At 40.9% G+C, this 13,153-nt stretch overlaps 1 protein-coding gene across 14 annotated transcripts in view; it reads left to right on the top strand.

The window, feature by feature from the left end:
* rap1gapa (RAP1 GTPase activating protein a) overlaps positions 1-12,588 on the top strand; it is a 36,780-nt gene extending 24,192 nt beyond the window's left edge. For 6 of the 14 annotated variants that reach the window (XM_047597167.1, XM_047597201.1, XM_047597250.1 and 3 more), the window contains 19 exons: positions 938-1,041; positions 1,448-1,526; positions 1,618-1,671; positions 1,987-2,070; positions 3,106-3,206; positions 3,376-3,505; positions 4,205-4,360; positions 4,448-4,519; positions 4,636-4,722; positions 4,825-4,965; positions 6,071-6,202; positions 7,402-7,479; positions 8,478-8,587; positions 8,675-8,797; positions 8,949-9,084; positions 9,183-9,288; positions 10,499-10,578; positions 10,795-10,842; positions 10,958-12,588. In XM_047597167.1, coding sequence (XP_047453123.1) covers positions 938-1,041; positions 1,448-1,526; positions 1,618-1,671; positions 1,987-2,070; positions 3,106-3,206; positions 3,376-3,505; positions 4,205-4,360; positions 4,448-4,519; positions 4,636-4,722; positions 4,825-4,965; positions 6,071-6,202; positions 7,402-7,479; positions 8,478-8,587; positions 8,675-8,797; positions 8,949-9,084; positions 9,183-9,288; positions 10,499-10,578; positions 10,795-10,803 — 1,782 coding nt within the window. In that variant the 3' untranslated portion in view covers positions 10,804-10,842; positions 10,958-12,588. The remainder of the gene's footprint in view (positions 1-937; positions 1,042-1,447; positions 1,527-1,617; positions 1,672-1,986; positions 2,071-3,105; positions 3,207-3,375; positions 3,506-4,204; positions 4,361-4,447; positions 4,520-4,635; positions 4,723-4,824; positions 4,966-6,070; positions 6,203-7,401; positions 7,480-8,477; positions 8,588-8,674; positions 8,798-8,948; positions 9,085-9,182; positions 9,289-10,498; positions 10,579-10,794; positions 10,843-10,957) is intronic. The other 8 variants (XM_047597193.1, XM_047597177.1, XM_047597185.1 and 5 more) reach the window with 8 other exon arrangements.
* The last annotated feature ends 565 nt before the right edge of the window (positions 12,589-13,153 follow it).

The raw sequence follows: 13,153 nt of genomic DNA on the forward strand, positions 1-13,153 counted from the left end.
TGTATTCAGTTTCCTTTCACCCACGTTTGTAGTGTCATTCATTGTGGCTTATCTTAAATAGGCCGGGAATACGGTGTGAAAACAATATGTGATAATGTATGATTCATTTTCCAGATGACCACTTAATGTGGAGCTGTTTATGCTTATTATATATATTTGTGCACACTTTATTCCAGTCGTTTATTTTCCTAGGACGTTTTTAAAACTGGGGCAAACTTAAATGAATATACACATAATTTATCATATGTTCTTCTTTATCTGCCTACCTCATAAAAATAAAAAATAATAACTTTAAGCTTGTTGTATCGTTTGATGAAGTCTCTATTTTTCATGCATTTCCTCTCCAGATACTGGATGTAGCTGTATGCAGTTTTACATATCTCCCCCACTTCTGATTTGTAACATATATGCTTAAATCTTCATGTCACAGCTAAGGTTGTAAATTTAAATCTTATTCTGCTTTAAGTTTACTTACTTCTTTCTGCACTTTATTGTTGAAATCATGCATCTCGATAGATGGGAACATTTATTTAGGAATAAAGTCAAATCAACCCGATTTTGATTTTGATCAAACGATTTACTTCGGCACAATAAAGTCACATTCATGTATTATTTCATTATAATGGCTTCCTCCCTTTGCAAATGTCTCTCATTACTCTGAAAGAATATTTCAGAGTCTCTTTTACTTCTTGCTCTGAAAATCCTGCTCTAAAAAATCAAATCCCAGCAAAGCAACCAGCCTCGCTGTTTGGTACCTTATATGCTGTTACTAATGATGATACATTAGACTTTGCCACCTGTTCTTACACCCACATACTATGAAGACATTTGATCTGCATGTGCTAGAAGAACAGGAGAAAAATAATCCGATGGGAAAGGTGTTGTGCACATGTATGTTATTCACCAATGAACAAGTGTCTTTGCACTGTGCCCTCAGGAACACTTTAATTACTATTCGGTGGACGGTGCCCTCGGACATCTGGTGTTCTCACTAAAATACGATGTGATTGGTGACCAGGAACATCTTCGCCTCATGCTCAGGTAATATTCATTATGTGTATGTGGCCCAGTACAATGAGAGAAAGAGAAAAACAATGCTATACTCAGCTCTCTCACGATCAACAAACGATAAAAGCAGAACAGTCTGTTATTTTTTGTCCTGAATCGCCCAGTATTGACCAGCTAAACACATCCTACCAGGTCGTTATCGTGACAGTCATAAAGCCAGAGAGAGTGTCAACAGCACTGTCATTTCTACAGAAGAGTAACAGATGGTCTATTTAGGCCAGAGAGTGGGTGGGGAGTGAGGGGGGAGGGAAGGCAAAGAGAGGCGAGAAAGTTTGATGGTGGTCCGTACCAGATCATCTCTTTCTCATTTCAGAAATTCAGAGGAATGTTCAAAAACGTGTTATATGCCTTTGAGCCCTATTGTTTTGTGACTATGCAGGACGAAGCTGAAAACCTACCACGATGTGATTCCCATTTCCTGCCTGACAGAATTTCCCAACGTGGTCCAAATGGCCAAGGTGAGAAGAGAAGTTTCTTTCTTTCGTTGCAGAGATTGATGCGTTATGACAGCGTCTAAGCACGTTCTGACATTTTCCCTCTTTTTATAAGCTCGTCTGTGAGGAGGTCAACGTGGATCGCTTTTTCCCCGTCCTGTATCCAAAAGTGAGTTCTGGTTTGTGCCGCTGCAGCTGCCACGTAGTGTATGTCCTAGTCCAGAGCACAAGCGAAACAAAATGAGGGCATTTCAACAGACAATCTAAACCTCACATGGAAGAATGACAACAGCAACCAAAAATCTGTTTCTGTGTTCTTATATGTCTATCTAACTGTTGTTTTTAAGGACATTTTAGGGACGTTTATCTCTATTTGATAGGAGCAGCACATAAATGTGAAATTCACACAATGGTTACCAACAGACGTACTTGAAAACAACTGTGAACTTAGCCTTTCATGTTTCTCTTCATCTCATTTTTGCAGGCTTCAAGACTTATTGTCACCTTCGATGAACATGTGATAAGCAACAATTTCAAGTTTGGGATTGTCTATCAAAAGTTTGGACAGGTGAGCTGTGAAGCCTGGACGTGGGCCAGTGCATCCTCTATGTTCACTACAACAACAATGAGCATGTGCTACACATTGTAATTTCTGATTTTCTCACGGAAGCTGATTATGCTCAGTCCTTCTCGGCCTTAATTATGGCTTTCACTCAGCCCAGTCATTGTGACTGTCTTCAGCACACCCTATCATTTTCTGAGGCAATCACAGCCCTCTTGTTTACTATGCAAGGGGGCCAAAGAGCTATTGAATGCTTTCCTGAGGACACTTGTACCGTGAAACGGAAACCTCACCGTTTTCAGATCTGCAGTGTCGATCTCTCAAAACCTGCAGAAATTTAAATACATTGTTAAACACGTGGTAAATAAACCAAGGGCTGGCTCACAAGGACAGAGAAGATACTCTGCATGTCCTTTTAGCACATCTTCTATTCAGTGTGGGTGCCAAGTAAAGAAAGGATTGATGGCTAAGTAGGGACATTGCATTAAGGGAAACAAATCATGAATGAGCAACGGAAGCTTCTTCTCAGGCATTGTTTCCGCTGCGTTTGTCTTGAGGCAGGCTTTTGTTTTCACATCTCCGCTGCACTCGCTGACAATAGACAATCAACTGTCTAACACAGCTAATCATAATCACAAGGTTTCCTAAACGTTGTGTTAGATCTACTTCTGTAATTGATCCATCGCCTCGAATGCAAATGCAGTGTATTCGAACAAGAATGAATAAACACTCTTCCGTCCAGTTATTGACTCCAATGATCGGTTGAAGAAAAAATACAATATATATATATAATCGCTCCTCTCGTAAAATTCATGTTTTGCTCATTGCACACACCGTTTTAAGGTAATTCTGTTTATATGTTTGCGTAATTGTCTCTCAAACAGCGTTCTTAATTACTCTTAATTTGTAATGCACATGTAGGTGTAGGTACATTATCTCTGAATTATATGATGGATATACAAAGCATTCTCAGCATTTTGTCCTTGAATACACCAAAACCTATTTCTTTGTTAATCTTTGACATTTACTCGCTGGCTACAGACTTCAGAAGAAGAGTTGTTTGGCAACAGCGAAGAGAGTGCTGCCTTTGTCGAGTTCCTGGAGTTTCTGGGAGAGAAGATTGAACTCCATAACTTTAAAGGGTAAGGACCTTACAGTAGTTTGAAGCCACGAAATATACTCCACCGTGCATTTAAGGACATGATGCTAACTGCATTCTACGTCATATGAGACGAGCTACAGCGCCGATGTTCATGTTACTGCAGTGATGGTAGAGAATATCCTATTAGGCATGGTTCTCTGTGCTTACAGTTTCCGAGGAGGGTTAGACGTGACTCACGGGCAGACTGGCACAGAATCTGTCTACTGCAACTACCGCAACAAAGAGGTCATGTTCCATGTGTCCACAAAGCTGCCTTACACGGAGGGGGACACCCAGCAGGTAATACAATACCAAACGAACAAACCTTACATGACTCACAGCAATCAGTCGGTCAGGTTCTTTGGGAAGCGTAGTACCATATTTTGCATGGGCCAAAAAAAAACTGCAGCACAAAAACACACTGCTGGTTAACATATCACTTCAAATTGATGTCTCTGTGTCTGCATGTGTGGGCAGCACTCAGCCAGTGATTTAAAGCTGAGATTCAACATTACGCTGCCAAGACTCCTCTTCTGCTCGGATTTTCACACATCATTTGCAATCAGGTTTTGTTCAAACACATGTCTATATGGTTGGTCTCCCCAGCAGTAGTGGGTGTTGTATACGGGTTATGAGAAAACAGGTTCAGGCTGTGTTCTTGGAAACCAGCCCCCTCTGGTGGTGTCTCACAAACGGACACGCCATCAACTCTTATTAGCTCTCTTATTGGTAATTATATATTTATTTTTATAGTCTAGACTCTGCACAAGTTAACTGTGTGCATCTATGAAAATAAAGTTCAGTCTGTGTGTTTTTTTTTGTGATTTTTCTAGCTTTGTGTTGTTACTGTTATTGAAAAAGTAAAATGTTTTCTTTCAATTAGGCTGGGCTTCATCATTCAGCCATCAAACATTTGGCTTGGTACCCATCTCCCTTTCATCTTGCAAGTGAAAGCATTCTTCCATATAAAAAAATAGTTACCTTTGTGTTTTGTTGCAGTTGCAGAGAAAAAGGCACATAGGGAATGACATAGTGGCCATTGTGTTCCAAGAAGAAAACACGCCCTTTGTACCAGACATGATCGCCTCAAACTTCCTCCATGCCTACATTGTGGTCCAAGTCGTCAACCCCTGCTCTGACAATGTTCTCTACAAGGTAACATATTTTTTCCCTTCTTGCACTTCTGCTCCTGCACTGGAAAACAGTCATAATACCATGCGTCCTCTCACTCTGACTTCCTAGGTGTCAGTGACAGCAAGGGATGATGTACCTTTCTTTGGCCCGGCGCTGCCAAACCCTGCAGTGTTTAAAAAAGTAAGAGAATTTTACCAGCCTAATCCACAGTATCATACTGTCAGTGAACTTAGCTGTAACATTTCATCTTCTAGTTCCTAACAGTTTGCCTTGTTTCTTGTCTCGTCCGTTTCCAGGGTCCTGAATTCCATGAATTCCTTTTTACTAAGTTAATCAATGCAGAGTATGCGTGCTACAAAGCAGAGAAATTTGCCAAATTGGAGGTGAGTTGTTCAAAAGCTTCTCGGAGATTTAGCCTCTCCAATGAAAACCTTAACTAAATCTAATATGTTCCATTCCTCTCTTTGTGTGTGTGTGTGCGTAAGGAACGAACAAGGTCGGCCTTGTTAGAGACCCTTTACGAGGAGCTCCATTTGAACAGCCAGGCCATAATGGGAGTCGGAGGAGAGGATGACAAACTGGAAAATGGGAACGCAGGAGGAGGGGGCTTCTTTGAGTCCTTCAAGGTAACTGGAAATGGAGAAGAGGAGGCTGGGGCTTCAATCTGCCAGCGTCACTTCTTCCTGTAAACTTCTGAACGAAAAAGCCTTAAGAAGTTAAAACTTCATATAACCAACATCTTATTTGTATGATGTAATTCTGTATTTTAAGTGGTCTGCACTACGAAAAGGAACATTTACATAATCTTAATTCAAGTTTAGCATCTTGATTTAGCACAAAAAATGAACAGAACAGAGTGCATTTTACACCCAGCTAAGCCAATTGCTTTTATTATATGTTCATTATCGAGGTGTAGAGATGCCACTATGCAGATTTTAGTTAATAGCAGACAACCCGTTTTTCCCAGTCTTCATGCTAAGCTAAGCTAACAAGCTACAGTTAACATTACAAAAGTGGCATCTGTTGTTAGAAGCAACTTTGTTTTACCTACTATCAATGTTTCTTCCGTGATGTTAAAGTTGTGACTCATCTCTGGCAGTAGTTTGGGATTAAGAGCTTTATCAGTCTTCTTCAATCTCTATTAATAAGAATGAAGAGAAGACCTGCTGCTCTGCCCTGCTGGAACACACTTTTGCTTCCCAGCTTTCTTCCTCATGCTTTCCAGCTGTTTTGTGATGCTGTGCTCTCTGCATGCTTCAGTGCCACTGGTCACGTATTCTTTTTTAGGATTCTCTCATCTTTGTTTGTCTAATGTAAGAGGGAATGGACAGATTTCCTTCACAATCAGATGCCTCTCTTCACTCTGTCCCATGCCTGCAAAGAGGTGCACCGGGCTTTAAACCTCTCCTGGCTGTGTTTAAACTCAGTGTGGTCAGACATCTGCGAGCCACTGGGCCCTTCTATACTTCCCCTCTCTCCTCTTACCACCAACCTAAACATAATGACTCATCTGAATCCCCCCCCCCCTACCCTAAGGCTCTAAAGCTTAGCAGTGTTCTCTGTCGCTTCCTTGTCTGCCAGGATTAGTATCAGATCAGTGCTCTCTGCCTGTAGTGGTCAGTGTTCAAGGACAGCCCCAAGGCTCCTCTCGGCCTCTAATGCTGTACAGCGATACAGAGGGGTCACAGGGGCCATCTGAATGTATCTCCTCCTCCTCGTCTCTCTCTTTAGCGAGTGATCCGCAGCAGGAGCCAGTCTATGGATGCCATGGGTCTTACTTTCAAGAAGCCGCACACAGTCTCCACTAGCCTGAGCGGCAACTTTAACCACAACCCCGCAGAGAGCCCCAAATTCCCAGGGATAGTAAGTACAGTCCCACTCCTCGTGGTCTTAAGTGAGGCGAGCCTCGCTACTTCTGCCTCCCCCAGCAGTTCTCCTAGAGTTCATGCCCCCTCTCCCTCACTTGCCTGCTGCACTAACTTCTCACAGAGATGGACCACGCACTTGGCTGAAGAAAGCATTTATGTCCGGGTCTTGGGCCTGACACTCACATTGCAATGATTGCACACGCTCTGCCACCACAAGGTGGATTGACAGGGCACTTGTGGAGCTGAATATGTGCAGGACATGAGGTCGGAAGGTGAATATCCTTGGTTGAAGCTACTCCTGTTTGTTTTTTAACTTGTGTTCACATTATTTAAATCCCCCACGCATCTGCACTGAATTCTAAAAAGGTTGACCTCTCTCTCTTGTTTGTATGTTTGTGCATGGTAGCTAAAGCTTGTGGACTTGTGCTGGTAGTCACAACAGATTCGTTTAATACGTATGTCATCAAGTGAAAACCTTGTAACCTTGCAGTGTCAAATTTCTGCCTTTTTTTTAAGTTTACATAATTGATTTAATTGATGGTGAGACTATTAAGAGCTGAGTGTTGCATAGAAATTTCTCATGCTCATATTTTATATCTCTGTTTAATCTGTAGTTGCAAGGTCTTCACTCAGCAACATGTATATGATTGCCTGTATGTATATTCTGAAATTATATAGTTGATATGAAATCGCAATGAAGTTAATTTGCTCTTTTTGGAACTGAACAGGACTCGTTTAATCACACACACTCTCACCTCAAAAGTATATAATTTGTAAGTCACCTGCCTTCAGCCGTAACTAATCCTAACTATTAACTAAAAAGCTTTATTAATATGACAGAAGCTTGCTTTTTTTGCACATAACCCTGTCTCGACTTGAAGCCTAACGTGTGCTGTATATCATTCCTCTGCTGTTTTTATCTCCTCTTCATCCTGTCTCTCACAGGCTCACGCAGCTGGTTTATCATTTCTCTCTCCCATTCAGCTGCCTGTGTTGCACCCACGGAGCCAAAATGCCCCTTTTCTCCAGTTAACACGTGCTTCGTATTTTGTTTGACCTACATTATTTACTGCATGGAACCTCACATATATTTGTGTATATCTCATGTTCTCTCCCCCCCTCTTTCCCCCAACTCTCCTTCTTTTGTCATCTGTCTCTATCTCCCTCTATTTTGTCTCTTCCTATTTGGCTCAGTCATTGCTTGTCCCAGGCAAAAGTCCCAGTAAATATGGACGCCGAGGCAGTGCCATAGGGATAGGAACAGTAGAAGAGGTTCATGTCTAATTCTAACTACTCTCTAACATCTTGCTTTCCCTCTTTTAGTTTCTTTTTCTTTTTTTTGTCTGCATGGCTCCACTGCATCATGGCCAGACAGGTTTCTCTATACATTTCAGCTGCCTAATGTGTGTTCAGTATAGTATGCTCTGTGTGCTATAGATAGGATGCACATATACTCCTGTATATTTTCCTGTGAGTTAACTTTGGCAAGTCCAATCTTTTGAAATTTGCATAGAGTTATAGCAACTATATAAAGCATCACATACGTGAGTATAGCACACATATGGTAAACTGCAAAAAAAAACAACTATAAAATCTCTTCTCTTTTTAGCCTTTTATTTGCTTTACTGCACTCAATTTTCACCTTCTATATACTCTTTTATGGCTACTCCATATTTTACATCCAGCATGCTTAATTCTCTATTTGTTTAAAAATTATGAATATTAATGATTTAATGATCCCATGTGGAGAAATTTTACCCTCCCCTTCCCCCCACCTAAAAAAGAAGAGGTGCTCTTTGAAGCCACATCGAATGAAAGGCTTTTTCAAGTTCTTATTTTGAGAACGTTAAAAGGGAGATTGGATGAACAAAGCAGTTGCTGAGAAAGCATATTCAGGGGAAGGCTCTCGAGCCTTTAAGCCCATCTTTCATCTCTCGCCTTAGTGTGCTCTGCTCGGGCTCAAAGACACCTACCTGGGCTTGTCATTAAGCCGCTAAGTGCAGATTTTAAGTTTTGTTCATCATAGTAACAAATTGAAAGGAGCATCGCTACTCCTCAGCCTGGTTATTCAGAGTGACGCGCCTTTGAAAAGCTTTTTCCCAATGAGTATCATAAATATTAACAATGGCTGGATGGGCAAAGTGATTAGCTTCCATTAGTAAGAAATAAATAGACAGATAAGCTCTGGACATCTTATTTTTCAAAGATATTCAAGGAGTTAAAAGTATTTTGACTTTGACACATACTGTTTTTTTCACTATCCCCGGCAGTCTTTGATTATCCCTGGGAAAAGTCCGACCCGAAAAAAGTCAGGTCCTTTCAGCTCCAGGCGAAGCAGTGCCATCGGCATTGAAAACATTCAAGAAGTCCAGGAGAGAAGGTGAGTGTTAATATCAACCCACATACCACGTTCTACATAAATCAATTGCTTTTGCTGATTTTAATACTTTAAACATTTTTCATGTAGCAGCAGAGATAATTCCTCAAATACCCAGAAGACCCCTGACAGTGGTCACGTCTCTCAAGACCCCAAATCTGACAACTCATCCAATCAGAGCTCTCCTGAGGTGCTCACGACCACCAAAAACAGGTGTGTATAGCACTGGATATTAATCAAAGAATCTGACACACCATGTGAGTAAACCCTCCACCACTGCAGCATGTTGCATAACAGTATTCTGTACGTACATAAGATAAAACCAGATTTTGCTGTGCTGGAGAGTGGTTAACCAAAGGTGTAGTTCTCATCTCAGTGGCAGGGCCCCATCCATCCCTGAGGGTCACGACCTTTCCCGCTCGTCCTCCAACGCTAGCAGCTTTGCCAGTGTGGTTGAGGAGAATGAGACAGAAGCTACAGAGGACTATGACACTGGCATGGTGAGTGAGCACCGTACTGTTCATATACAGTACAGTGTCTGTATTTTTCTATAATATGCATGCGTATTTTCCACATGCTTCCTCTGTGCACTCTGCAGGAGAGTCTATCATCTGCCGGGACGCCACACAAGCGAGACTCCCTCACCTACAGCACATGGCTGGAGGACAGCATCAACAGTAGCATCAGTCGTGGCAGCTCCCCAGGTGAACAAATAAGCAAAGTTAACTATTTGGGGGGGGGGTCACTGTGAATTTCAGGATCAATTTTAAGGTTCTTTTATTATTTTATAAATGTCTTAATGGTCTTGGTCCCTCATATTTATCAGATCTGCTTTTACCATATCGGCCCCTTGTAGCCCTGAGGTCCTCTGGTAGTGGCCTTTTAGTGGTTCCTAGGGTCAAGACAAAGAAGTATGGTGAGGCATCTTTTCAGTTTTATGGCCCACGTGTATGGAACAGCCTGTCGGAGGACCTCAAGGCTGAACAGAGTGTTGATATTTTTAAAAAGAGACTCAAGACCTACCTTTTTAGCTTAGCTGTTAGCCAATCTTAAATGTCTATTTTAGCTTGATTTACATACACTGGACTACCACTCTATTTATTTAGTTTATTTATGTATTTAATATATATTTAATATATTATTATTGTTGTTGTTGTTTAATCTTTTGCTACAGCTCTAGTGTTTCCTCACTGAGGACCGTCCTCTCTGGGAGCTGTGATGACGCGGTGGGGATGGTCCTGGCTCGGCGGGATGGGGGGGCCCGGTCACTGCCTGTGGTTGTGGCATGGACTCCTCCGTCTGCCTGGGCCGGGGTGGTCCCTGCCGTGTTGTCCCTTCGCTCAGGGGATGTGATCGCCTCCCGGTATGGACGGTCCTCTGTGATGGCGTCTCCTCACTAGTCCGTCCGTGTTCAGTCATGTCACTCATTTTATCTGTGCTCTTTATGTCCCTGTGCTCCTTTGTGTGTGGGCATGTGTTTTTGCGCGTTTGTGTGCATGTGTGTGTGTGTGTGAGTGTGTGCATGTGTTTGTGTGCGTGGGGATGGGAAGTGGGATGTTTGTGTGGGCTTATTTTATATTTGTTTGTTCGATGTGTAAAGCACCTTGGGTTGCAATATGTTTGTACGAAAGATGCTATATAAATAAAGTTGATTTGATTTGGTTTGAATTGAATAGGATATTACTTTAAGAGAAGCCAGTAGGCTATAAACAGAGTAAAGCAGAAGGTGAATGGTGCTGACATTGTACATATATTCTTTCTTCAAACAATAATATATCATATAATATGAGTACATAACCATATAGTCTTTTTACCTAATCTTTCCAAACACAGTACGTTACATGTGTATATATATGGATAACAGGAACAGGATATAGCTGGACTGATTTAACGCACTGCTGACCTTTCCTCTAGGGCCTGGGAAACCTGATCGGGGGAAGGGTACAGACGTTCGTATTAAACTGGAAAGATCACAGGATCACCAGTCCTCATCAGTGAGTCAAACCAATCCTTCTCAAAACATTACTATTTTATTTCTAAATCTATGGCAATGTACACTTTACCCAGACATCCAAGCACGATAAACCCATTTTCACAAAACAATTGTGCACTGATGCTTTAGATCTATTGACTAGTGTAGTGTTGTGATGCCTTTTATCTGCTGTTACTGATTTTTGGTTCTGCTTATGTTTGTGCTTCTCTGTGTACAGAACTGTTAGCTCCACCCACCTAGGTGTATCTTGGACCTCCATCTTCAGGTTAGCCTTTTCTCATAAACAAGCAACACTGAATGCATGATCATCACATATACTTAAGTGAGTGTCTTCTTATACAAGATAGACTTTTGACCAGACAACCCTCTTATTCTAAAAGCATTCCCATAAGTCACAATCCCTCTGGGAGACGAGACAAGTGCAGGCATTCGCCGTGACCAGTAATGAGAAGTATGAGAAAGTGGAGAAAGCGCTGGTGGAGACTGGCCAGTCGAGTACTCAGTGGAGCCAGAGTGCAGCATATCCAGAACCCTGGAGGACACTGGAGAGGATGACGCACAAAGATGGCCAGCTTTTTGCACAGTGTTGTTCCCTTTCACTCTATTCTTTCCCCGTTCACACATCTGTTGCCTAGTTGAATGTTTTTTTATACCTGACCTTTGTTTCGAAAGTGCACATTTTATCTACAAATGTAATTGTTTTATTTGTAAGAGATGTTACTTTACTTTTAGTTTATCTTGTTAAGGCCTGGGTGTGCTGGTTGAACAAGGTAGACACAGTGCCATTGTTCTCTCTGAGGAGACTACGAGAAGGACGGTTGGTGATGAATATATTAGCATCAAAGATGATTATTTTCAAACAAAATATCCAACATGATATTGAAGTGTACCGCTGAATGCGGTCAAAATGTGATTATTTCCTGGATAAAATCCAAACATAAGTATAGTGAAGCTGCAGCAGAACAAACACTCCTTTTTTCTCTCCTTCTTGCTTCCCATGAGGTTAACTTTTTAAACTTCACACCACAGGTGACATTAACTGTAGCAGTGCATCATAGATAAACTAAATTGGCCTTAACACTTAAACTCCTTGTTTCCCTGTACTTCAAATTTATTTTACCTCTCTTTCACACAACATGTTCTGCAGATAATAGTGGGACAGCAGTATTAGATGAAATGTAAAATATATTCAGAAACTTAAAAAAACAACACTAGTTTCTATAAATAAAGTTGTACCTCAGCACCGTCTGTATAATCTGCTGAGGTACGGATATATCCAATCATGGTGATTTAACCGCTTTGTCTGTCCTGTCGGTTGGTGCAGAGACCAATGTCAACATTAAGTTCTGTTTTTTTCCTCCCTATTGTGTGTTTTTATTTATTGATTTGGTTCTTGATGAAGTGGCATTTATGTCGTACCTCTGTTATACTGTACCTCACTGGTGAATACATTCAACAACTGTCATATGCTTATATTGTATGTGTTGCTTTGATGTAAATAACAATGTCGCCATCTGTAAAGCTGTTTCCGGGGTCAGATATCTTTCAGTGCAGTAAATTTGCAATGCAATTGTAATACAACAGTGAATATTTATTTGCTTTGAAAGTGAGAACTCCAACCATGACTACTGATTTTGTAAATAGATATTTAGTTAGAGTACATAGCGTATAATGTATAGGCTGTTGATTTTAAATGGGACTGACCAACACCTTACAATTACTGCCAAATTAACAATATACAGTTGTTTTATTTCTCGTGTCCTTAATTTTAAATATTATTTTGAGAGAGTTTTATAGAATAAATTTATTTTAAATTCTATTCAGACTGTTCTGAAAAAAAAAGGGAAATATCTCACAGTGCATCCTGCTGATCATTTCAGTTGCCTTATGTCACGAACGGACGGTGTAAGTATAGGTAGGGAAGCAAATAGCTCATTGGCAGCAGGATTTACAATGAAATGAATGTTTTGTCTTGCTGTTTTTATTGTAAATAAATGCCCTGAGAACTTTACAGTCTGTTGTACTTATTTTTGCCATGCATCACAAATCTAAGTTATTTATTCAGGGATATTATCTACAGAAATATACTATTCCGGATGCGACACATATAAAAGATGACACAGTGAAAGCGCGTGCCTTGACGTGCATGCATACTGTAGATGTTCTGTATCCCACTAAAGATAAACCCCATGAATAAATAATTTAATGTGGCTGCCCTCAAACATGCAAAACTAGAGCAATCTAAAAGTGGAGGCTTTGCTGGTTACAGGGTTGCACCACATGGAAGAAGGTTCAGACTTAATTAGGAAACAAACGAGTCATGACTGAAATGAGCTTTCTGAATGTATCCCACATACCAATAATGGAACAACTGCAACATGTAGAACTTTATAAATAATTATTAAATAGGTTTTACAAGTTCAGATTTCAGATTCAGATTTCAAATGGAAACAAGTCACTTTTCCCCTGAACGTTCTGGACATTCACAGTCTGACATACACTGACATACACCTTTCATTTGAGATTTTTCGTAACGTAAAATACAGCTCTGCTACAGCTACAGCTTATTCTGCTAG

The sequence above is a fragment of the Mugil cephalus genome, chromosome 1 (genome assembly GCF_022458985.1).
Source record: "Mugil cephalus isolate CIBA_MC_2020 chromosome 1, CIBA_Mcephalus_1.1, whole genome shotgun sequence".
Lineage (NCBI taxonomy): Eukaryota > Metazoa > Chordata > Actinopteri > Mugiliformes > Mugilidae > Mugil > Mugil cephalus.